This window comes from Bos indicus x Bos taurus, chromosome 28 (genome assembly GCF_003369695.1).
Source record: "Bos indicus x Bos taurus breed Angus x Brahman F1 hybrid chromosome 28, Bos_hybrid_MaternalHap_v2.0, whole genome shotgun sequence".
Classification (NCBI taxonomy): domain Eukaryota; kingdom Metazoa; phylum Chordata; class Mammalia; order Artiodactyla; family Bovidae; genus Bos; species Bos indicus x Bos taurus.
The window spans coordinates 38096753-38122000 of record NC_040103.1 but is presented as its reverse complement, the minus strand read 5'-3'; the positions used below and the strand labels follow the sequence as shown (position 1 = coordinate 38122000).

The 25248-nt window shown below is 41.4% G+C and overlaps 1 protein-coding gene across 6 annotated transcripts in view; it reads right to left on the bottom strand.

Annotated features, from left to right (window-relative positions):
• The window catches only part of NRG3 (neuregulin 3), a 1272378-nt gene that overhangs the window by 20289 nt on the left and 1226841 nt on the right, over positions 1-25248 (bottom strand). For all 6 annotated transcript variants that reach the window (XM_027530406.1, XM_027530409.1, XM_027530408.1 and 3 more), the window contains exon 6: positions 20847-20973. In XM_027530406.1, coding sequence (XP_027386207.1) covers positions 20847-20973 — 127 coding nt within the window. The remainder of the gene's footprint in view (positions 1-20846; positions 20974-25248) is intronic.

The following is a 25248-nucleotide window of genomic DNA, read 5'->3' as shown; positions in this document are numbered from 1 at the left end:
CTGGGATTCAATCCCTGATCAGGGAACTAAAATCCCACAAGCTGTCTTGTACACATCCAAACAAAGGAAGCATACACCCAAGCAGAATGGCTTCACAACTTTGGCCAGGATGATATTACCTCCACTGTCTGGTCAACAGAGGAGCCGATATCATCTAGGCTGTTTAGTGGCGGTTGTTATTCTCTGTCTTGTCCCTTGTTTGTTTAACCTTGTCATTAAGCTTCTATCTTCTAGGCTCCAACAGTTTCAAGTAAGGGTCATGATGTCTCAGAGAATTCAACCCATTCCAGTGGAGGGTATCCCAGGCCCCTAGAGGTCTTTGGAACAGTCAGCAAAGCAATCATATGCCTCTCGGGTAGACGAGGGTTTGTGGCCCCTTTCCAACAGGAAGAAGTTTCAGAGGAGACTTTCAGCCTCTTAACCCTTAGGAAAAAGAGCTGTAGAATCACTCAAGGCAGAAAATAAGACTGGCCGGGTCCTGGGACACTTTGCTGAAGTGTTTGAACCTGGACAAACATCTCCTCCAGCAACAAAATACAAAGAATCTAAAAGGGGTTAAAAATAACTACATACATGCAAACCACTTCAGCCTTCATGCCTTGAAACCTCATGAACAGTATGAAAAGGCAAAAAGATATGACATTGAAAGATGAACCTCCCCAACACACACACACACACACACACACACACTAGTAGGTGTCCAATATGCTACTGGAGAAGAGCAGAGAAATAGCTCCAAAAAGAATGAAGAGGCTGAACCACAGCAGAAGTGATGACCAGTTGTGAATGTGTCTGGTGGTGAAAATAAAGTCCAGTCCAATATGGAAATAAAGTTCCATATTGCATAGGAACCTGGGCTGTTAGGTCCAAGAATCAAGGTAAATTGGAAGTGGTCAAACAGGAGATGACAAGAGTGAACACTGACATTTTAGAAATCAGTGAATTAAAATGGACCAGAATGGGTGAATTTAATACAGATTACCATTTCATCTACAACTGTGAACAAGAATCCTGTAGAAGAAAAGTAGTAGCCCTCATAGACAACAAAACTGTCTGAAATGCAGTACTTGGGTGCAATCTCAAAAATGACAGAATGATCTTGATTCATTTCCAAGGCAAACCATTCATAATCACAGTAATCCAAGTCTATGGCCCAACCACTAATGCTGAAGAAGCTGAAATTGAACAGCTCTATGATGACCCACAAGACCTTCTGGAACTAAAACCAAAAAAGATGTTCTTTTCATCATAGGGGACTGGAATGAAAAAGTAGGAAGTCAAGAGATACCTGGAATAACAGGCAAGTTTGGCCTTAGAGCACAAAATGAAGCAGGGCAAAGGCTAACAGTTTTCCCAAGAGAACTCACAGATCATAGCAAACACCCTCTTGCAACGACACAAGAGATGACTCTATACATGGACATCACAGATGGTCAATACCAAAATCAGATTGATTATATTCCTTGCAGCTGAAAATGGAGAAGCTCTATATTGTCAGCAAAAACAAGACTGGGAGCTAACTGTGGCTCAAATCATGAGCTCCTTATTGTGAAATTCAGACAAATTGAAGAAGGTAAGGAAAACCATTAGGCCATTCAGGTATGACATAAATCAAATCCTTATGATTATACAGTAGAAATGACAAATAGATTGAAGGAATTAGATCTAGAGTGCCCGAAAAACTATGGACAAAGGTCCATAACACTGTACAGAAGACAGTAACCAAAACCATTGCCAAGGAAAAGAAATGCATCAAGGCAAAATGGTTGCCTGAGGAGGACTTACAAATAGCTAAGGAAAGAAGAGAAGTGAAAGGTAAAAAATGAAAAGAAAAAAAAAAAGGGCGGAGGGGAAGATATACCCATCTGAATGCCGAGTTCCAAAGAATAGCAAGGAAACATAAGAAAGCCTTCTTAAGTGAACAATGCAAAGAAATTGAGGAGAACAATAGAATGGGAAAGACTAGAGATCTCTTCAAGAAAATTAGAGATGCCAAGGGAACATTTGATGTGAAAAGAGCACAATAAAGGACAGAAATAGTAAGGACCTAACAGAAGCAGAAGAGGTAAAGAAGTGGTGGCAAGAATACACAGAAGAACTGTACAAAAAGGTCTTAATGACCCAGATAACCACAATGGTGTGGTCACTCACCTAGAGTCACACATCTTGGAGTATAAAGTCGAATGGGTCTTAGGAAGCATTAATACAAAGCTAGTGGAGATGATGGAATTCCGGTTGAGCTATTTCAAATCCTAAAAGAAGATGCTTTGAAAGTGCTACACTCAATATGCCAGCAAATTTGGAAAACTCAGCAGTGGTCACAGGACTGGAAAAGGTCAGTTTTCATTCAATTCCCAAAGGGCAATACCAAAGCATGTTCAAACTACCTCACAATTGCACTCATTTCACATGCGAACAAGGTCACACTGAAAATCCTTCAGGCTAGGCTTCAATCTACGTGAACCAACAACTTCCAGACGTACAAGCTGGATTTAGAAAAGGCAGAGGAACCAGAGATCAAATTGCCAACATCCATTTGAAAAAGCAAACGGATTCCAGAAACACATCTATTTCTGCTTCACTGACTATGCTAAAGCCTTTGACTGTGTGAATCACAGCTGTGGATAATTCTTAAAGAGATAGTAATACCAGACCACCTGACTTGCCTCTGAGAAACCTGTTTTTGGGTCAAGAAGAAACAGTTAGAACTGGATATGGAACAACAGACTGGTTCTAAATTGGGAAAGGCGTGTGTCAAGATTATATGTTGTCACCTTGCTTATTTAACATATGTAGAGAGTACATCATGTGAAATGCCAGGCTGGATGATCACAAGCTGGAATCAAGATTGCCAAGAGAAATATCAATAACCTCAGATATGCAGAGGACCCCACCCTTATGGCAGAAAGCAAAGAAGAACTAAAGAGCCTTTTGATGAAGGTGAAAGAGGAGAGTGAAAAGTCTGGCTTAAAACTCAACATTCAAAAAACTAAGATCATGGCATCTGGTCCCATCACTTCATGGCAAATAGATGGGGGGAAAATGGAAAGAGTGACAGATTTTATTTTCTTGGGCTTCAAAATCACTGTGGATGGTGACAGCAGCCATGAAATTAAAAGACACTTCTTGGAAGAAAATCTATGACAAAACTAGACAATGTATGAAAAAGCAGAGATATCACTTTGCCAACAAAGGTCCATATAATCAAAGCTATGCTTTTTCCAGTAGTCATGTACCAATGTGAGAGATAGACCACAAAGAAGGCTGAGCACTGAAGAACTGATGTTTTGAACTGTGGTACTGGAGAAGACTCTTGAGAATCCTTGGACAGGAAGCCGATCAAACCAGTCAATCCTAAAGGAAATCAACCCTGAACATTCATTGGAAGGTCTATTGCTGAAGTTCTAATACTTTAGCCACTTGAAGGGAAGAACTGACTCATTGGAAAAGACCCTGATGCTGGAAAAATTGAAGGCAGGAGGGTAAGAGGGAGACAGAGGATGAAATATTTGGATAGTATCATTGACTCAATGGATATGAGTTTGGGTAAACTCTGGGAGATAGTGAAGGACATGGTGTGCTGCAGGCCATGGGGTTGCCAAGAGTCAGAGACAACTGAGATACTTAACAACAACACCACTGCACAGTTGGAGCAAATTAGGAACCACATAGAAAAATACCAAAAACCCAACTGCTGCTTCTGAGATGCCCAGGATAATAGCAGGATACTAGGCATGATCCCTGAATACAGCACCACCAAGTGTCTGCCTAAGCCACCCTTCTAGCCTGACCCCTGGACTCACCCCATACTTGCCCCATGTGAGGAACCAGCTCACCCCTGTCCCCCCCCCTTCAGGGGGTGAGCAAGGGAAGCCAAGAACTCTGATTAGTAATAAGCTTACCTGTGGGAGAATCTGCCAGAAACTACTGGGTAGGGACACTTAAGTGGCAATTTTAATAACTTTTGGAAACTTGCATGTGGACTAGAGGGAAAGTAAAAATTATCTGAGGGCTGCAGTTAGGGACTGCTCTCACACTTTCATGAGTTCAACCTCCAGGACTAAACCAGATTCTCACAACAAAGAACCAGAAAACAAAACAAAACAAAAAACAAAACTCATATCTCCGATGAGAGGAGAAAATAACCATTCGGAAATGCGTGCAGAGTGCTCTCCATTATAAACTGTCTACTTTTCAGTGAAAAGAGACTCGACCAGAGCCTGATCTCACCCACAGGAAGATCATTTCCCTCAAGAAATGATTGAAGGTGAAAAGACAAACCATTTGCAGTAGAGTTCCAAATAATTTATGTGGATACTCTGCCTTCACAAGGGTGAGCACAGCTCTCCACTCCTTAAGTATAGGCTACACATGGTTGCTGCCTTCCAAACAGAACTCTGTAGAAAGTGAGGGGCAAGAAGGATTAACATCACAGTGGAAATGTCTGACATTTACCACTGCATATGACAAAAGAAATCATCAACAGTGATGAACTGGGACTTCACTGGTGGTCCAGTGGTTGGGAATCCACTTTTCAATGCAGGGGCTGCAGCTTTGATCCCTGGTCAGGGAACTAAGATTCCGCATAACGGGGCAACTAAGCCTGCAAGCTGTGACTACTGGGCCCAAGCCCACATGCCACAGTGAAAGATCCTGCGTGTCATCACTAAGACCCGGAACAGCCAAATAAATAAAGATTATTTTTAAGTGACAAATCATATTGATAGTATGCACTTTTGATAGGATGTGAAGAAATTGGCACTTTACCTTATTGTCTTTCTCACAAAACCCCATAACTCCAATCTAATCTTGAGAAAAACATTGAAAATATTCCAGTAGAGAAAGGAGCGTCCTAAAAAATACTTGACTTAAAAACTATCAACCTCATTAAACTAAGAGAACTGTGACAAACTGTCACAGCCAAGAGGAAGCTAAAGAGATCACAAGTAAATGCAATATGGTTCCTGCATTGGGCCTTGGAGCAGAGGCAGCAATTAAGTAAAAACTAAGGACTTCTGAATAACCATGGATTTGAGATAATAACATACACAGTATGAGTTCATTAATTGAACAAATGTCCCATATCAATGTACAATGTTAATAATAGGGGAACCAGGGTAGAGCGTATATTGGAAATTTCTCTACTAACTTTGCAACTTTTCAGTACATCTAAAACTGTCCTAAAAAATAAAGTCCACTTAATTTTTTTTTAAATTTAAGCAAAATATACACATCAATAATAATAATAATAGTAATTTAGAGACAAAGGCAGTATTCATTTTTATTTTAGTTTCTGGAGTAGCTCAGCTGTAGGCAAGGTGTAAAACCCACTCAGTCAGCAAAAGTCTGCACAAACTCTCCTTAAGGGCAGCTTAACTGACCAGGATGATCGCCTTTGACATTTTATACTTGTGCCTACAGCATTTGTTATGGTTCCTTCCAAAATGTGTACAGTTCCTCCCTGCGAGGAGTTAAAATGGGCAAAATTTTATCTCGTTCATCTGATGGCGTCCCCAGTGAAGTTCAAGTGCCCAGGCCAGCGCCTGCCTGGCTCTCCCATCTTAACATTTCTATACAATGTTACAAAATATGGCAGTTGATTCTATGTTTTTTCCCTGTACTTAGACCTTGACTTCCTGTGTATATAAACATGCTTTGTTAAAACTTCATTTGTACAAATGTACAAAATGTCTCTTTAATCATGAAAGAGAAGATGGGACAGACCATTCACTGATCCTTTCAGCATGAACTCAGCTGGTTTTCTTTCAGAAGCCCACTTAGACCCCAGACAGTACCGTATTTCACGGGGAAGCACCCATCCTGACTGGCTTCTCTGAAAGCCCTCCTTGTGGAGATGCTGCCGGGTGCTGAGGATGCCTGCCGATGTTTGCACCATCGCCTGTCTTGCTCCTAGCATGCTGTTAGTGGTGCCCTGAAATCAACAGACCTGTCAGATGAAGTAGAAGCATATCAAAAGTCGAGCAAGATACGCTGTTTCCAGGTCTGTCCCCTTCAAGCAGCTGGAGTCAGAAGGTTAAGTGAAAGCGGTGTCTGTGTTGGAAAGCAATGTTGACAGCATTGATAATCGCCTGGTCTGGGATCCCAGGCAATAAAGACAGGAAGGAGGATATTGTTAAATGGTTTCTACGGTTTTCAAGGTCTTGTCTCCACCTTGCTCTCAGCTCATCTAGGTCTGTATCAAAAAGTTCTTTATTGCAAACCTGACTTGTGAGCCCAGAAGATGGTGAGACTGAGTGGTTATGGCATGTTTTAGAGCGGGGTTTCATCTGGATCTCTAAATATGAGTAATTAAAAACAACTTGCCAGTTGTGGTTATTTTAAGAATGTTCGCACCATGCACCAGAGCTGGGAGAACGGCAACAACTGCTGTCAGACGTTAACACATTCCACTGAAGAGGAATCACAGAGCTAGACATCATTCCAGACACCCGGCACAGCGAGTGCGCCTCCCGACCCCCGTCCCCCACCCTCCACCATCTCGCCTCATCCAGGCTTCTGCTCCAACCAGGGGAACTGAGCACACTCCCCTCTTCTCAGAGAGCGCTTAGATCTTCATTCTGCCAGGCTATCTCCCGCTTCTGACTTCTATAAGTTCTAATAGCTCAGTTCACTATTGGCTGTAGCCTTGGCACATTTGTTTGTGGCATTCTTCGATTAATATCTATCACCGACAGTCATCAATAAGCTCCTAGAAAGTAGGAACACTGTCATTTTCAGTCACCATTATATCCCTGGTCCTTATGAAATGTTTAATACATATTTGAATCCACAGGTGAATTATTAAGAATCTACAGCGAATCTGTAACTTAGAATTTGATATTTAAAATAAGAGATCAGGTTTTATACTAGAACTGTTGAAAATTAGCTTCAATTCACAGTTTAAAGAAATCACCTCTTCTGACCAGCTCCTATCAAACTATCTGATGCAATTTAACTCAGTCTCAAGACTCAGTGTAAACGTCACCTATTCAGGGAAGGCTTTGCAGATTCCCCTATTCAATTTTAGATGCCCTTTTCCATTACTTGACTAGACAGACCTTTGTTGGCAAAGTAATGTCTCTGCTTTTCAATATGCTATCTAGGTCAGTCATAACTTTCCTTCCAAGGAGTAAGCGTCTTTTAATTTCATGGCTGCAGTCACCATCTGCAGTGATTTTGGAGCCCCCAAAATAAAGTCTGACACTGTTTCCACCGTTTCCCATCTATTTCCCATGAAGTGATGGGACCAGATGCCATGATCTTCGTTTTCTGAATGTTGAGCTTTAAGCCAACTTTTTCACTCTCCACTTTGACTTTCAAAAAGAGGCTTTCTAGTTCCTCTTCACTTTCTGCCATGAGGGTGGTGTCATCTGCATATCTGAGGTTATTCATATTTCTCCCAGCCATCTTGATTCTAGCTTGTGCTTCTTCCAGCCCAGAGTTTCTTATGATGTACTCTGCATATAAGTTAAATAAGCAGGGTGACAATATACAGCCTTGATGTACTCTTCCTATTTGGAAGCAGTCTGTTGTTCCATGTCCAATTCTAACTGTTGCTTCCTGACCTGCATATAGGGGTCTCAAGAGGCAGGCCAAAGGTCCGTCTAGTTAAGGTTATGGTTTTTCCAGTGGTCATGTATGGATGTGAGAGTTGGACTGTGACGAAAGCTGAGTGCCAAAGAATTGATGCTTTTGAACTGTGGTGTTGGAGAAGACTCTTGAGAGTCTCTTGGACTGCAAGGAGATCCAACCAGTCCATTCTGAAGGAGATCAGCCCTGGGATTTCTTTGGAAGGACTGATGCTAAAGCTGAAACTCCAGTACTTTGGCCACCTGATGCAAAGAGTTGACTCATTGGAAAAGACTCTGATGCTGGGAGGGATTGGGGACAGGAGGAAAAGGGGACGACAGAGGATGAGATGGCTGGATGGCATCACTGACTCGATGGACGTGAGTCTGAGTGAACTCCAGGAGTTGGTGATTGACAGGGAGGCCTGGCGTGCTGCGATTCATGGGGTCGCAAAGAGTCGGACACGACTGAGCAACTGAACTGAACTGAACTTCCATTATTTGATAGTAATTTGACTTAATGTATCCACATTATTTGGAGAAGGCAATGGCACCCCACTCCAGTACTCTTGCCTGGAAAATCCCATGGATGGAGGACCCTGGTAGGCTGCAGTCCATGGGGTCACTAAGAGTCAGACACGACTGAACAATTTCACTTTCACTTTTCACTTTCCTGCATTGGAGAAGGAAATGGCAACCCACTCCAGTGTTCTTGCCTAGAGAATCCTAGGGACGGGGGAGCCTGGTGGGCTGCTGTCTACGGGGTCGCACAGAGTTGGACACGACTGAAGTGACTTAGCAGTAGCAGCATCCACATTATTTAAAAAGGTAATGCTTACATATTTGTTTCTACCACTAGCCCATGTCAGTCATTTCAGTCATTCAGTCATGTCCGACTCTGCAAATCCATGAACTGTAGCACATGAGGCCTCCCTGTCCATCACCAAATCCTGGGGTTGACCCAAACTCATGTTCATTGAGTCGGTGATGCCATCCAACCATCTCATCCTCTGTCGTCCCTTTCTCCTTCTGCCCTCAATCTTTCCAAGCATCAGGGTCTTTTCAAATAAGTCAGCTCTTCACATCACACGGCCAAAGTATTGGAGTTTCAGCTTCAACATCAGTCTTTCCAATGAACACCCAGGACTGATCTCCTTTAGGATGGACTGGTTGGATCTCCTTGAAGTCTAAGGGACTCTCAAGAGTCTTCTCCAACACCACAGTTCAAAAGCATCAGTTCTTTGGTGCTCAGTTTTCTTTATAGTCCAACTCTCACATCCATACATGACTACTGGAAAAACCATAGCCTTGACTAGATGGACCTTTGTTGACAAAGTAATGTCTCTGCATTTTAATATGCTGTCTAGGTTGGTAATAACTTTCCTTCCAAGGAGTAAGCATCTTTTAATTTCATGGCTGCAATCACCATCTACAGTGATTCTGGAGCCCCCCAAAAATAAAGTCAGCCACTGTTTCTACTGTTTCCCCATCTATTTGCCATGAATTGATGGGACCAGATGCCATGATCTTAGTTTTCTGAATGTTGAGCTTTATGCCAACTTTTTCACTCTCCTCTTTCACTTTCATCAAGAGGCTCTTTAGTTCTTCTTCACTTTCTGCCACAAGGCGGGTATCATCTGCATATCTGAGGTTATTGATACTTCTCCCAGCAATCTTGATTCCAGCTTTTGCTTCCTCCAGCCCAGTGTTTCTCATGATATACTCTGCATATAAGTTAAATAAGCAGGGTGACAATATACAGCCTTGACATACCTCTTTTCCTATTTGGAAGTAGTCTGTTGTTCCATATCCAGTTTAACTGTTGCTTTCTGACCTGCATACACGTTTCTCAAGAAGCAGGTCAGGTGGTCTGGTATTCCCATCTCTCAAAAAATTTTCCACAGTTTATTGTGATCCACACAGTCAAAGGCTTTGGCATGAGCTCCCAGAAATCATTCTCAATCTCTCCTGTTTGTATTTTTTTAAGCTCTCTGTGTAGTGTCCAGTATAGAAAAGTGTTCAAAATGCATTACAGAATAAATGCTTCTCTCTACCAACCATCAAGAAATTATCCAAAAACTATTGGTAGACTCTCTCTACCAGTTATCAAAACAGAATAAATGCTTCTCTCTTCCAGTTATCAATACCAATTATCAAGGGATTAAATTTTTATTATTCTCCTTTAGCATGCAAATATTGTCTTCCAGTTCTTTCTCACTGAATGTTATCTCCACAAACTTGTCTTTCCTAAGATGGGAATTGAAAATCTATGGGAAGGGGTATTCTTTGTTCCTTTACTTTTCACTAATGTATAGTTTTTTCTTGATTTTAAGAGAGAAGGGTAGATCTTCTCTCTTTCAATGACTTCTGTTTCTGATCCCTGGACTAGGTGCTGAGAAGTTTCACTCCCTTGACTGGTCTGGACGTTTTAACTCCAATCCCAGTTCTGTCTTTTTTTTTTTCTCTCTCTCTCTCCCCCCTACCAGGGACACAGGGAATGAGGTCAGATCATCTGAGTCACAAGTGCTCCCTTTGTAAATGATGGTGTGGGGCTTAGTGCTTCCAAGGTACTGCCAGGTCTAGTTCTGCAGCTTCTGAGTCTCGTGTTGCCAGGGTATCATGCTGCTTCACTGGACTGGTGTTTCACATCTTGTTCAATGACAGTAAAGTGAAACCCTTCCCCATGAATGTTTAATGAACTCAAGGGAATGCCAGATACAGCCAATTCATTTGTTAAACATTACAATTTGCAAAGAATATCAAGTAGTTAACCTGGGCTCCAAGATAAAATAAAGACAAATTTGCCTGATATGGTAAGCAAAGTAAGAAAGTTTACCTCCTAAGGATTGCAGTGTGCCTGGGTTACCTGTCTCTGTTTATGCAGTAGAAATGAACGCCTGCAGTGGGGAGGCTGTGATAGAACTTCAGGGCTAGGCTTTCTGTGCAGCTTGACCTTGCACTCTGGACTTCTTCACCACTCTTGACATTTAGGAAAGATCATTTTCTGTCATGGAAGACTACCCCAAGCATTAGGATATTTGTCAGCACCATCTTGTCATAGATGCCTGTGCACTTCCCTCCCAAGTTGTAACACCAGAAGTGTTTCTCAACTTTGCCAAATGTTCCATGGGGGCAACAGTGCCCCCTGTTGAGAACCACTGAGCTATGGAAATGTGGGTTTGGTTCTCAGCTACTCGCTAGCTGCCTGACTCAAGCTTTGAGTCCTAGATTCCTCTTCTGCACGTTGTGGGTGTAAACTCTAAGGAGCTGCTGTTAGGACTAAATTAGGCTATGCATTTGTATTACTTAGCATGATTCTATGTACCCAGTACACGTTATTTGCTACGATTATTGTTATTTTATTTATCATTTTTGTTATTATCATTGACACTGCTATTTCCTTGTAGCTCTTGTCCAAAGGAAAAAATGTAGACCTACAGAAGAAAATGCTTTTCTGAATTTTCTTTGATACATTTGCATTTTAATATGCATGCAGACTTTTCTTAGCCCTATGACAAGTTATTTCTTTCCCTAGGATTACTTATTTGACCAACTGCTCAGATGTCCTATATGCTTCTTATATATCTTAAGCATAGCATTGTAAGAAAGCGATGTTCTTACACATTTCAATTTCTTTTTTAAGGGATTAATGATATATATTCTCTATTACTATTTTCTCCCATAACATATGGCATGAAAAATTGCTGTCAAACTGTTATTTGATTCTTATAATAAAATTACGAATGAGGGTATCAGCATATAATTCACCAAAGAGGAAATCTGACTAGAAATATATGCAGAGATTACATTACCCTCTCAAATAGTGAAATTTAATTAAAGAATATAATTTTCTCCTATTAAATTAGCAAAAGAAATCTTGACAAAAGTATAACAAAGTTGGTAGTGACCCATCTTTTTTTTCTAGAATGGAAATTGATATGTGCCTTTGGGAAAGCAACTTGTTCATGTTAGTCTAGTCTTGTTAAAGTGATCTGCTCAGAAGTCCCTTGAGCCCAGCCGACAATGTGTAGAATGCTATGGCTAGCATGCACAGGTTTTCACAGTACACCTTGCACTCTTTCTTTAAGGTCCTTTGGTTGCCTTCCTCTCACCTATTCTCTGCCTGAACTCCCAGCTTCTGTGCAGCCTTTCAGACTGTGGATCCCTTCAAATGTGCTATCCTAATGAAACAGGAGGGAAGGGGGTAGGGCATAGCCCTTAAAAGGATAATACAGTCATAGGACATGACAAAAACTGATTAGAACCAACTAGGTTTAAGATGGCAGAAGATCTGACTTCCAGTAGAACTTGAGCCTCATTTTATGCTCATTGTAATAGATTAGCGTGCTAACTGACATCCCACTGGTGCCAAGACAGTTCAGAGGGTAACCAAAAGAAGATCAAAGAGTGGGCAGTGGTCCAATTCCTAGAAATCCCCACTCCTTTCCTAAAATAGTTGGAAAAATTCCCCTAGTCATTAGTCTGTGAAATTACCCAGTGCATAAAAACTAACCATGCCATTTTTGGGGGTCTCACATCCTAAGGTGGCCCACACTGTCTGTGGAGTGTGCTTCTCCCAAGGTTGTTCTTGCCTTTTGTGATGGACCTCATTCAGTCTATAGAATGTGTACCAACTCTTTGCGACACCATGGACTACAGCACGCCAGGCCTCCCTGTCCATCACCAACTTACTCAAACTCATGTCCATCGAGTCGGTGATGCCATCCAACCTTCTCATCCTCTGTCGTCCCCTTCTCCTCCAGCCTTCAATCTTTCCCAGCATCAGGATCTTTTCCAATCAGTCAGTTCTTTGCCTCAGGTGGCCAAAATATTGGAGTTTCAGCTTCAACATTACTCCTTCCAATGAATGTTTAGGGCTGATTTCCTTTAGGATGGACTGGTAGGATCTCCTTGCAGTCCAAGGGACTCTCAAGAGTCTTATCCAACACCACAGTTCAAAAGCATCAATTCTTTGGCACTCAGCTTTCTTTACAGTCCAAATTTCACATCCGTACATGACTACTGGATAAACCATAGCCTTGACTAGACAGACTTTTGTTGATAAAGTAATGTCTCTGCTTTTTAATATGCTGTCTAGGTTAGTCATAACTTTCCTTCCAAGGAGCAAGCGTCTTTTAATTTCATGGCTGCAGTCACCATCTGCAGTGATTTTGGAGCCTCCCAAAATAAAGTCTGTCACTGTTTCCATTGTTTTCCCATCTATTTGCCACGAAGTGATGGGACCAGATGCCATGATCTTAGTTTTCTGAATGTTGAGTTTTAAGCCAACTTTTTCACTCTCCTCTTTCACTTTTATCAAGAGACTCTTCAGTTCTTCACTTTCTGCCATAAGGGTCGTGTCATATGCATATTTGAAGTTATTGATATTTCTCCTGGCAATCTTGATTCCAGCTTGTGCTTCATCCAGTCCATCATTTCTCATGATGTACTCTGCATATAAGTTAAATAAGCAGGGTGACAATATACAGCCTTGATGTACTCCTTTTCCTATTAGGAACCAGTCAGTAGTTCCATGTCCAGTTCTAACTGTTGCTTCCTGACCTGCATACAGATTTCTCAAGAGGCAGGTCAGATGGTCTGGTATTCCCATCTCTTGAAGAATTTTCCACAGTATGTTATGATCCACACACTCAAGCTTTGGCGTAGTCAATATAGCAGTAGTAGATGTTTTCCTGAAATTCTCTTGCTTTTTCAATGATCCAACAGATTTTGGCAATTTGATCTCTGGCTCCTCTACCTTTTCTAAAACCAGCTTGAACATCTGGAAGTTCACAGTTCATGTAGTGTTGAAGCCTGGCTTGGAGAATTTTGAGCATTACTTTACTAGTGAGTGAGATGAGTGCAATTGTGCAGTAGTTTTAGCATTCTTTGGCATTGCCTTTCTTTGGGATTGGAATGAAAATTGATCTTTTTCAGTCTTGTGGCCACTGCTGAGTTTTCCAAATTTGTTACCATATTGAGTGCAGCATTTTCACAGCATCATCTTTTAGGATTTGAAACAGCTCAACTGGAATTCTATCACCTACACTAGCTTTGTTTGTAGTGATGCTTCCTAAGGCCCACTTGACTTCACATTCCAGGATGTCTGGCTCTAGGTGGGTGATCACACCATCGTCATTATCTGGGACATGAAGATCTTTTTTGTATAGTTCTTCTGTGTATTCTTGCCATCGCTTCTTAATATCTTCTTCTTTTAGGTCCATACCATTTCTGTCCTTTATTGTGCCCATCTTTACATGAAATTTTTCCTTGGTATCTCTAATTTTCTTGAAGAGATTTCTAGTCTTTCCCATTCTATTGTTTTCCTCTATTTCTTTGCATTGATCTTCCACTAGACCTTGAACCTCATTATATGCTCATTATAATACATCATGCCATAGGGCCATCCAAGACAGGTGGGTCATGGTGAAGTGTTCTGACAAAATGTAGTCCGCTAGAGAAGGGAATAGCAAACCACTTCAGCATTCTTGTGTTGAGAATCCCATGAACAATGCGAAAAGGCAAAAAGATATCACACTAAAAGATGAGCCCTCCCCATCACCCTCTCCCACCTCCCCGGGGCCAGGTTGGTAGGTGTCCAATATGCTACTGGAGAAGACATCAGAGAAATAACTCCAGAAGGAATGAAGAGGTTGATCCACAGCAGAAATGACACCAAATTGTGGATGTGTCTGGTGGTGAAAATAAAGTCCAGTGGTGTAAAGAATAATATTGCATAGGAACCTGGAATATTAGGTCAACGAATCAAGGTAAATTGGAAGTGGTCAAACAGGAGATGGCAAGAGTGAAGATTGACATTTTAGGAATCACTGAACTAAAATGGACCAGAATGGGCAAATTTAATTCAGATGACCATTATATCTACTACTTCAGGCAATAATCACTTAGAAGAAAAGGAGCAGGCCTCATAGTCAGCAAAAGAATCAGAAATGCAGTACTTTAGTACAATGTCAAAAATGACAGAATTATTTCAGTTTGTGTCCAAGGCCAATGATTCAATATCAGAGTAATCCAAGTCTATGCCACAAGCACTAATGCTGGAGAAGCTGAAGTTGAATGGTTCTATGAAGACCTACAAGACATTCTAGAACTAACATAAAAAAAAATGTCCTTTTCATCATAGGGGACTGGAATGCAAAAGTAGTAAGTCAGGAGATACCTGGAATAACAGGCAACTTTGGCCTTAGAGTACAAAAGGAAGCAGGGCAAAGGCTAACAAGAGTTTTGCCAAGAGAATGCACTGGTCATAGCAAACACCCTCTTATAACAACACAAGAGAGGACTCTGCACATGGACATCACAGAGGATCAATACCTAAATCAGACTGATTATATGCTTTGCAGCTGAACATGGAAAAGCAAAACAGTTAGCAAAAACAAGACCGAGAGAGGACTGTGGCTCAGACCATGAGCCCATTATTGCAAAATTTAGACTTAAATTGAAGAAAGTAGGGAAAATTACTAGGGCATTCAAGTGTGACCTTAATTAAATCCCCTACAATTATATAGTGAAAGTGACAAATATATTCAAGAGATTAGATCTGATAGACACAGTACCTGAAGAACTATGGATGGAGTTTCATGACATTGTACAGGAGACAGGGATCAAAACCATCTCCAAGAAGAAGAAATGCAACAAGGAAAAATGGTTGTCTGAGGAGGCCTTACAAATAGCTGAGAAAAGAAGAGAAGCAAAAGGTGAAGGAGAAAGGAAAAGATATACTTATCTGAATGCAGAATTTCAAAGAATATCAAGGAGAGATAAGAAAGCATTATTAACTGAGCCATGCAAAGAAATAGAGGAAAACAATAGAATGGGAAAGACTATTGTCTTCAAGAAAATTAGAGGTACCAAGGAAACATTTCATGCAAAAATGGGCACAATAAAGGACAGAAATGCTATGGACTCTACAGAAGCAGAAAATGTTAATAAGAGGTGGCAAGAATACACAGAAGAACTATACAAAAAAAATCTTCATGACCAAGTTAACCATGATGGTGTGAACACTCACCTAGAGCCAGACATAATGGAGAGCAAAGTCAAGTGGATCTTAGGAAGCATCACTACGAACAAAGCTAGGGGAGGTGATGGAATTCCAGTTGAGCTATTCCAAATCCTAAAAGATAATGCTGTTAAAGTGCTGTACTCAATAACCCACCAAATTTGGAAAACACAGCAGTGGCTACATGGCTTATATAGGGTCAGTTTTCATTCCAATCCCTAAGAAGGGCAATGTGAAATAATGTTCAAATTACCACACAGCTGCACTCATTTCACTTGCTAGCAAGGTAATACTCAAAATCCTTCAAGCCAGGTTTCAACATTATGTGAACTGAGAACTTACAGGTGTACAAGCTGGATTTAGAAAAGGCAGAAGAACCAGAGATCAAATTGCCAACATCCATTGGATCATTGAAAAAGCAGGAGAATTCCAGGAAAACATCTACTACTGCTTTATTGACTATGCCAAAGCTTTGGACTGTGTGGATCACAACAAACTGTGGAAAATTCTTCAAGAGATGGGAATACCAGACCACTTTACTTGCCCCCTGAGAAATCTGTATGTGGGTCAGGAAGCAATAGTCCGAACTGGACATGGAACAACAGACTGGTTCAAAATTGGGAAAGGAATATGTCAAGGCAGTATATTGTCACCCTGTTTATTTATCTCATATACAGAATATATTATGTGAAATGCTGGGCCGGATGAAGCACAAGCTGAAATCAAGATTGCTGACAGAAATATCAGTAACCTCAGAAATGCAGATGACACCACCCTAATGGCAGAAAGTGATGAAGAACTAAAGAGCCTTTTGAAGAAGGTGAAAAAGGAGTGTGAAAAACATTGTATTAAAACTCAACATCTGAAAAACTAACATGACATTCAGTCCCATCACTACATGGCAAATAAATGAGGAAACAATGGAAACAATGGCAGACTTGACTTTCTTGGATTCAAAAATCCCTGCACACGGTGACTGCAGCCTTGAAATTAAAAGATGCTTGCTCCTTGGAAGAAAAGCTATGACAAATCTAGACAGCGCATTAATAAGCAGAAATGTCACATTGGCAACAAAGGTCCATATAGTCAAAGCTATGGTTTTTCCAGTAGTCACGTATAGATGTGAAAGCTGGACCAGAAAGAAGGCTGAGCACCAAAGAACTGATACTTTTGAACTGTGGTGCTGGAGAAGACTCTTGGGAATCCCTGGGACTGAAAAAAGATGAAACCAGTAAATCCTAAAGGAAATCAACTCTGAATGTTCATTGGAAGGACTGATGCTGAAGTTCTAATACTTGGGCTACCTGATGTGAAGAACTTATTGGAAAAGACCCTGATGCTGGGAAAGATTGAAGGCAGGAGGAGAAGGGGATGACAGAGGATGAGATGATCGGTGGCATCATTGACTTAATGGACATGAGTTTGAGCAAACTCTGGGAGATGGTGAAGGACAGGGAAGTCTGTTGTGCTGCAGTCTATTAGATTAAAAGAGCTGAACATAACTGAGTGTCTGAACAATGACAATGAAACTTCTAAATGACACTACGCACAAGGGCCATGACACTTCCAAGTCCAACCATAAAAGTTCAAAAAATGGGCAGTGGCCCAATTCCTGAAAATATATACCGCCTTACCAAAAGAGTTGGGATACTCCTCTCTCATTAGCCTGTGAAATTGCCAAGCCAATAAAACTAACTACCCCATATTTGGGGCAGTTTACTGTCTTCCAAAATGACGCACATTCCGTCTATGGAATGTATACCTCTCTAAATAAACCTTTCTCTTTACTGTGGCTAGCCCTTTAATTCTTTTCTGAGCAAAGCCAAGGACCCTCACTTGGTAGCTAGTCCCGGGGACTCACCTACTACTTTGTGCATGACTCTCCTCTTGTGCCCTATTTTTCCTGCAATGAATGGGGACACCCAAAGGCTAGTCATGTCCCTGGTCTTCAGTGAGTCCCTAAGACAGGACCCTAAGTTTAATAATTGCCAGCTAATAAACACAGAGGGCTTAAACTCATTTCTATGACCAACTCTTGGTCATTTTTCTCTTCCCTGACTGTAAAGCCCCACTGTTTCCCTTCCCTACTCCCTTGAGATAGGAGGTACCTAGGCACCCCAGGATGAAGAAATTGGAGATAAGTTCCCTGTGGACTGAAACTCTAAGATAAGAATAGCAGGCCAATGGAGAGAGAGGAGGCTTGGCCCTGCCCAGATTAAAGATAACAAAGCACATATTTCTCATTCTTGCAGTTAGAGAAACTCACACATGCATAGAAAGCTCCTTGGAGGTCAAAAGAGGAGTCCTCTTCAGGGGAACCCATCTTGGCTAAGAGATACAGATGCACATATAGTAGGATCCTACCAAATACTCGGAATCAGGCAAATCTAAACAATTGGCCAAAGGATAACCAGAAGAAATGCCCCATATAAGTGATTTAAACTACCGTGTGGGCACGGCTCTCTCTCTCTGAGTCTGCCTGTGTATCTCTCCATACATTCTAGACTCTTTTTCCTCCTAATAAACACTCCATTTTACTGCTTTCTATCTTTGTGGGGATTCTTTCTCTGCAAAGCCAAAGGGCCAGGACCTTGTCATTGGCCACTGGTGAAGTGACTAAGGTCTGGTGCTCTCACTCCAAGACTGACCTCAGTCTCTGGCCAGGAATCAAAATCCTGCTTCAAGCTGCTGCAGGCTGAGCCAGCCAAGATCACCCTCACTGTCCTTTTCAAGCACCCAGTCACCTCTGTAAGAATAGAAGTTGTGTTCAAACAAGATTCTCTTCTGTAATGCAACAGTATATCACTAATCAAAAATCTGTTCTCACTACCATAACCAGCCTCTGGCTTTATCTGTGATAGGTTCAATTGCTAAGAAGCCCTCCATTACAGTATTTGTTTTACAGTCATGGGATAATATTCATTAGAAATCACTAACAAAAACATTCGCTCTGTTTCAGAAAAGAACAATCCCTACACATAGCCGTGATTACAAGTTTAACAAAACTTTTCTTTATGATTTATGAATTCTGCATTAAGTATCTAAGTACATCTGTCACACACAGCATAATGGCGACTTTCTGAGTAATGATTTCCCAAAATCACAAATGATGTTTAAATTCCCAGTGATTTACACATTTGGAAGGGTGTGAATGTATCCTGGGTGATCGTGTATTATACTCAAATCTAGGTTTATACCACCACCTTTGTGCTTTCCTTTTGGGTCTCAGAATCTGGAAGTGCAGTCTTGCATGGGGTCAAAGAATTGCTAGCCTGACAGGAATCTTCTAGTCTGTCTTAGATGGCTTTTGTGAAATGGAGCAGGACCCATGGAGTCTTCCTGGGTACAAATCCTTTCTGTGTCCTCATTTATTATGTTTAGGAAATAGGCATCAATCAGCCTCCTTGACCTTCCTTTAGTTGTAAAGAGCAGATTCAAACAGTTACTAATCAGAGGAGGGAGGGGATAGAGAAATGAAGGAGGAACAGTCAGTAAACAATAGAGCAGCATGGGGCCAAGTCCTGGTTCCTTTACATGAAATATACATAACAATTTCTTTGAGTTCTGCAGGAACTAAGGCCCCCACCCAGAGAGAATGGCAGCTTCAGGCTGAGCACCAGGTTTCTGGAGCACCAACCTGTCATTTCACCATAGACCAATCAGAAGAATGGGCTTCCCTGGTGGGCTTAGATGGTAAAGAATCCGCCTGCAATGCGGGAGACCTGGATTTGATCCCTGGGTTGGGAAGATGCCCTGGAGAAGGCAATAGCAACCCACTCCAGTATTCTTGCCTGGAGAATTCCACCGACAGAGGAGCCTGGTGGGCTACAGTCCATGGAATCACAAAGAGCTGGACACGACTGAGTGACTAAGCACAACACAATCAGAAGAAAGTCTGCACAGAGTGGAAGATTACAAACCCTGATCTCCTCCCCAAACAATTCGATTAACCCTTTAAAACTGCTCTTTAAAACAGAGCAGAATCTTGTAAGTTACATTTGTCTCTGGAGTATTGGGTTTTGAACAGGGAGCAGCAGAACCTGACTTCAGTAACATTTGCTGTCTGGTGGCTCAGACGGTAAAGCATCTGCCTACAATGCAGGAGACCCAGGTTTGATCCCTGGGTCGGGAAAATCCTCTGGAGAAGGAAATGGCAACCCACTCCAATACTCTTGCCTGGAAAATCCCAGGGACGGAGGAGTCTGGTAGGCTACAGTCTATGGGGTTGCAAAGAGTCGGACACAACTGAGCGACTTCACTTTCACTTTTAGTGCTTTTCAATATATCTCAGAAATCATGAAAAACTACTTTAGAAAGAATACAGAATTCGAGACTTCCCTGGTGGTCCAGTGGCTAAGACTCCATGCTTCCAATGCAAAGGGCTTGGGTTGGATCACTGGTCAGGGAACTAGATCCCACATGGTGCAACTAAATATCCTCTAAGCTGCACCACAACTAAAGAATTGTCTCAACTGAAGACCCTGTATGCTGCAATTAAGCCCCAGAGCAGCCACACACACACAAAAAGAACACAGGATTCAAAGAGCTTGTATTTAACTTCAAATTCTGGTATCTGTTGAGGTGTGGTGTTAGGAAGCAACAACCCCAGGACTACAACTCTCCCTTCCCGTGTTTATGAGCTTTGATTTTTCTCATACCCTTTAATTCAGAGTCGTCTGAATATAGTATGTATTCTTAGGATTCCCTGCGTTTATTCTTTCTGCTTATTCTAGTCTCTAGTCCTTGGCTTTCTGACTCCCTGATGAACCTTTCCTATTCTTCAATTTCCAGTTCAAGCCTGCATTTTTTGCTGCCTCCACTTCTGCCCCCACCACCTCCTTTTGGTCTCTTCTCCCACCTCTGTTGCAATAGCAACCCGCTCATCCCACAAACCTCTTCTGGGTGTCTATTTTTTCACTATGTCAGTTTCCATACAATAAGGAACATCGTACCCCCGGTGCCTAGCATGATCTCTGACATAAGGAAGAATTCAGTAAGTGATTATGGAACAAACAACTGAAGCTCTTTTTGCTTCCAGAGATTAATTATGTTACAGATTGTAATCAAGAGCTGAGAATTAATTTTTCTTTCTTTTTTGCAGTACTGTGTACACACACAAAAATGCAACATGATTTAAGGAAAAATCTACAGAGTACTGAAAAAAGTAGGCAAGTCTGATCACAGGTTCCGCATCCCCTCTGGACTGGGAGCAGTGAGAGTGGCTGTGGGAAGGGATGTATGGACATGTCACTTACATTTTGCAGCTGGACATGATTCTTCACCAAGTTTTCGGACTTTGCCATTGTGCTAGATGCTTTGAGACTGTAGTTTTTACCATTATGTGGCTCTTTCAGCTGTTCTTGAATTTGTTTAGCTTGTTTCCTGCAAGTTTAAATAAATCCATGTATAAATAGTCACATAAATTTATGCCTATTTTTTTTGAGGTTCATTCACTCCTGACATCTATATTTGTCATTTTCTATAGCAAGATAAATTCAGTTAACAAAGAGACCTCCCTTCATTTTCAACCCCACAAAGAAATACTTGGCATTACCCATCAATAGCCAGGATTCACACCCCATGGCACTCTAAAGGCAGAAATGTTATGCATTGTCCTCTCCCTACTGGATGTAAGAGGTCCTTAACCTTGAGTGCTCAACTAAAGAGAATTAGGAATGCTCTGAAGTTACAAGTAGACAACTTTGATACTTGGACCTAGCAGCCACATATAACATACTTGCAAAGTTAGGTTTATATCTGTCCATTTCAGATAGGTATAGCTTGACTGGATAACTTGCACACATGACATAATAGGGGTCTATTTTCTTCTTTATAGTTTAAAAACACTTCATTTATTTTTACCATCTGCCCTGAATGCAGAATTTGTTAGAACTTTTGTAAATAATAAGAAAAAAATTAACTCTTGAAGGATTAATTTATAAGTAATAAAAATTAATTCTTGAAAGATGCCAAGCATCATTTGAAGTGTTTTACATGTCTTAGCTCACTTATTTTTCACAATAATTCTGTATGACAAGCCATCAATCCTACGCTTACTTAATAGATGAGAAAACTGAGGCACAGAGAAGTTAAATAATTTGTCCAAAGTCAAACAGCTAGACAGTGGTAGAGCTGGATTAGAACCAAACGAATCTGGCTGCATACTCCTCATTTTGAGGCACTACTCACGACTGTCAAACCACTTGCCCATGGTCACACTGCTTCTTGGTGGGAAGGCCAAGAACCTGAGACTATTCTCAGGTTTTGGATTCCAAGTAAATTACCCCTGCCTGCAAATGTGGAGTGACTGTTGTATGAACTGTACAAAGTACTGCCTTATTAGCTGCTCTTGTAAGAGCTTTATAGCAATTAACTAGCAACATAAGACCCAGTACCCATGAAACAAACAAGCAAACAAACTTCACAGAATCATCTGCCCTAGACTTCTGCCTCGTTCCCCAGGGCCCACACCAAGGACAGAGCCTTGGTGGCGACTGTTCACCGTCTCTCCGTCTCTTGAAGTGAGTTTTTTGAGGCAGACATCCCTCTATGCACCATGGGCTTGAGTATCAGAGGGAGTGAGATTTGAATTCAGCTCTGTGTCCCAACAGCTTTGCTTTGATTCCTCAAATCAAAATGACTGATTCCCCAAACTTCTGTAGCCTCAGTTTCCTCCTCCATCAATGGAGTTTGGATAAGCTCTTTTCCATAAATACTGTGGACACGTGGAGAGTATTAATGTTACACTCCTCAATATTAATCAGTTACACTCTTCATCACTTAGTAAGCTTAGTTATATGAGGAGATGATGGAATCAGGACACTGGCTCAGAGATAAAAGAAGAGATCTTGTTAATTGCCTCTCTTACAAGCAAGTCATAGAATTGCTACAAGAATTGGAGGTCTGTGCATTATTATCTCCTCTGAATTTACAATACTCGTGTGATGTCATTCTGTTTAAATATTTCTTTTATCTTTTCAATTATTTAGGGGGCTTTTATCTCCAGTACTCTTAGTTGTTTTAATATACTTGTAATAGTCTACTTCCTAACAGCTAATCTGTAGCCTGTTGTTAGAAACAAATCTATCCTATCAGCATTTTAAGAAGCACAGGAAAGCCACAAAATCCTATCAGGGACTCACTAATGAAGCAGATGGGAGATGAGGAAGTTCTACTGGAATAAATCATAAGGAAGCAGTAAAGGGGGCTTGACACAGAGGAAGAACATGATTATTTTTCCAAGAATTAGCTGTAGAAATACTAAAGATCTTTTCAGGAATTCCCTAAGTCAGCGTTTGGGAAATGTAAACATCTAAAGGAATTTTCCTCATAAAAATGTCTGATTGCATTTCCTAAATCCTTTAATAATTTGCTTTCCTTTACCCCCCTCTTACCTTTGTCCTGACTCACTAATATTCCAGAACATATGGGCTTTCTTTTCTAACCTGCCTCCTTTTCTATCATCCCTCAGCTCTCTCAAGGCATACATTTTTGCCCTTTCGTCCTCCCCTCAGCAGATGGGAACAAAGGGAAGTGGAAGCATCTGTCTGCAATACCATCAGCTCTCTCAGGAGAGTAGTGGCTCTGGGGAAGACAAGATACAAGTACTGCACACTGGAACCCACTAGCCTAACAATGTCAGTGTGATTCTAGAGTTCAGTGGGTTTTAAGTTGCTCTGGGCCAATTCATCAGGAAGAAATGAGATGTACAGTGGTGGGATATCAGACCCAACAAGTCCAGCAGGAGATGTTGTTTGTGATGCTGCAGGTTGGCTCCCTGTGGAAGTAGACACTGAGATGGAGATCGTGTGCAGGGTTTTTATTAGTGAGGTCTCTTAAGATCAACACCTGTGGAAACTCAGTGAAGGAAGCAGGATGGGGCAGAAGGAGTTGGAATGTGATGCAGGCTCCAGTGAAAACCTCAGCAAATCCCACAGGGAGCTCTGAAGCTGGTGTGGCTTTCACCCCATGGTGGGGCAGTGGTCCAGGCCTTCAAAGCCTCACACTGACCTATCATCGGATGTTGGCTATCTCAGGTCAAGGAACTCTTATAACTGTGTACTAGCTTATATTAGTACTTATGTGTACTAGCTTATAACTGTGTGGGGACTAAGGCCGCCACAGATGAAGAGAATCATAGCATCATATCAGAACACCCATTGCCTGTCCTTAGGTGCCTTGCTTTGTGATCTAAAATCTCTTCAGAGGATGATAACATACAGTCAGGGCAAGTTGTAGTGCATCTGTTTTCTACTCGTAGCATCAGTTCCCCTCGTTCCTCCCGTGCTTTCCCAGTTGTGATAATTATTTGTCCCAGTTCCTGCTCCTGGAACATCTTTCCTGTTGCTGTCGTTCAGTCACTAAGTCACGTCCAGATCTTTGTGACACCGTCGGCAGCAGCATGCCAGGCTTCCCTGTCCTTCACTATCTCCTGGAGCTTGCTCAGACTCATTGTCCATAGAGGCGGTGATGCCATCCAACCATTGCATCCTCTGTTGCCCCCTTCTCCTCCTGACATCCATCTTTCCCAGCATCGGGGTCTTTTCCAATGAGTCCGCTCTTCTCATCAGGTGGCCAAAGTAATTGGAGTTTCAACTACAGGATCAGTCCTTCCAATGAATATTCAGGACTGATTTCCTTTAGGATTGAATGGTTTGAGCTCTTTGCTATCCAAGGAAGTCTCAACAGTCTTCTTCAGCACCACAGTTTGAAAGCATCAATTCTTCGGTGCTCAGCCTTTTTCAGTTCAACTCTCACATCCACCATTACTCCTGGAAAAACCACAGCTTTGACTATATGGACCTTTGTAGGCAAAATGATATCTCTGCTTTTTAATATGCTGTTTAGGTTTGTCATAGCTTTCCTTCCTAGGAGCAAATGTCTTTTAATTTCATGGTTGCAGTTACCATCTGGAGCCCAAAATCACCTCCAAAATCACTGTTTCCACTTTTTCCCCATCTATTCCGCTCCCCCCTCCACACCCATGTATCTCTTTTCCTATTTCAATTCATTTTCAGAGTTCAATTATGTCTCGCATTTCCTAAGTCTAATATGGACTCCCGCTGCCAGACTGATACTTCTTAGCCCGTACGAGTTAAAAGTAAAAGGGAAATCTAGAAGAATTTATATTTGTCATGTGAGCCATGTGAGCCAGATTTGAAAGGCTCAATTAATGGTTCCATTAACTACTTATAGGAATACTTGAACTTTTTGGAATTGATGAGAAAAGAATTTATTTCACTGTGACCTTCAAAGTGGCTGGGGTTCCATTAACTCAGAAAATTCTCTGAATTCAAGAAAGTGTTCCTTACTTCTACCTCTTCTTGTTACCTATGTTCAAACTTTCATTGGCTAATAATGTGCTGTAATATTCTATCGGGTGAGGTCATGCCATATCACAGATGACAAAAGAATGGAGAAAGGACCAGAGTGGCAGGACCCAAATAATGATGGGAAGTAGAAAAAATAACCAAGAGAATGTTTTGGTTAAGTCCTAATTCTCTCTGGGCACAGTAAATTCCAGTATATAGAATGGAGATTCAAGGGAATTTATCAGGAAACTGATGATAGACATGTCCCAGAATCCAAGATGACTTAGGACTTCCAAGATGAGTTTAAAAAAAAGTATAACATGGGGAAAAAAAAAATCTTATAATG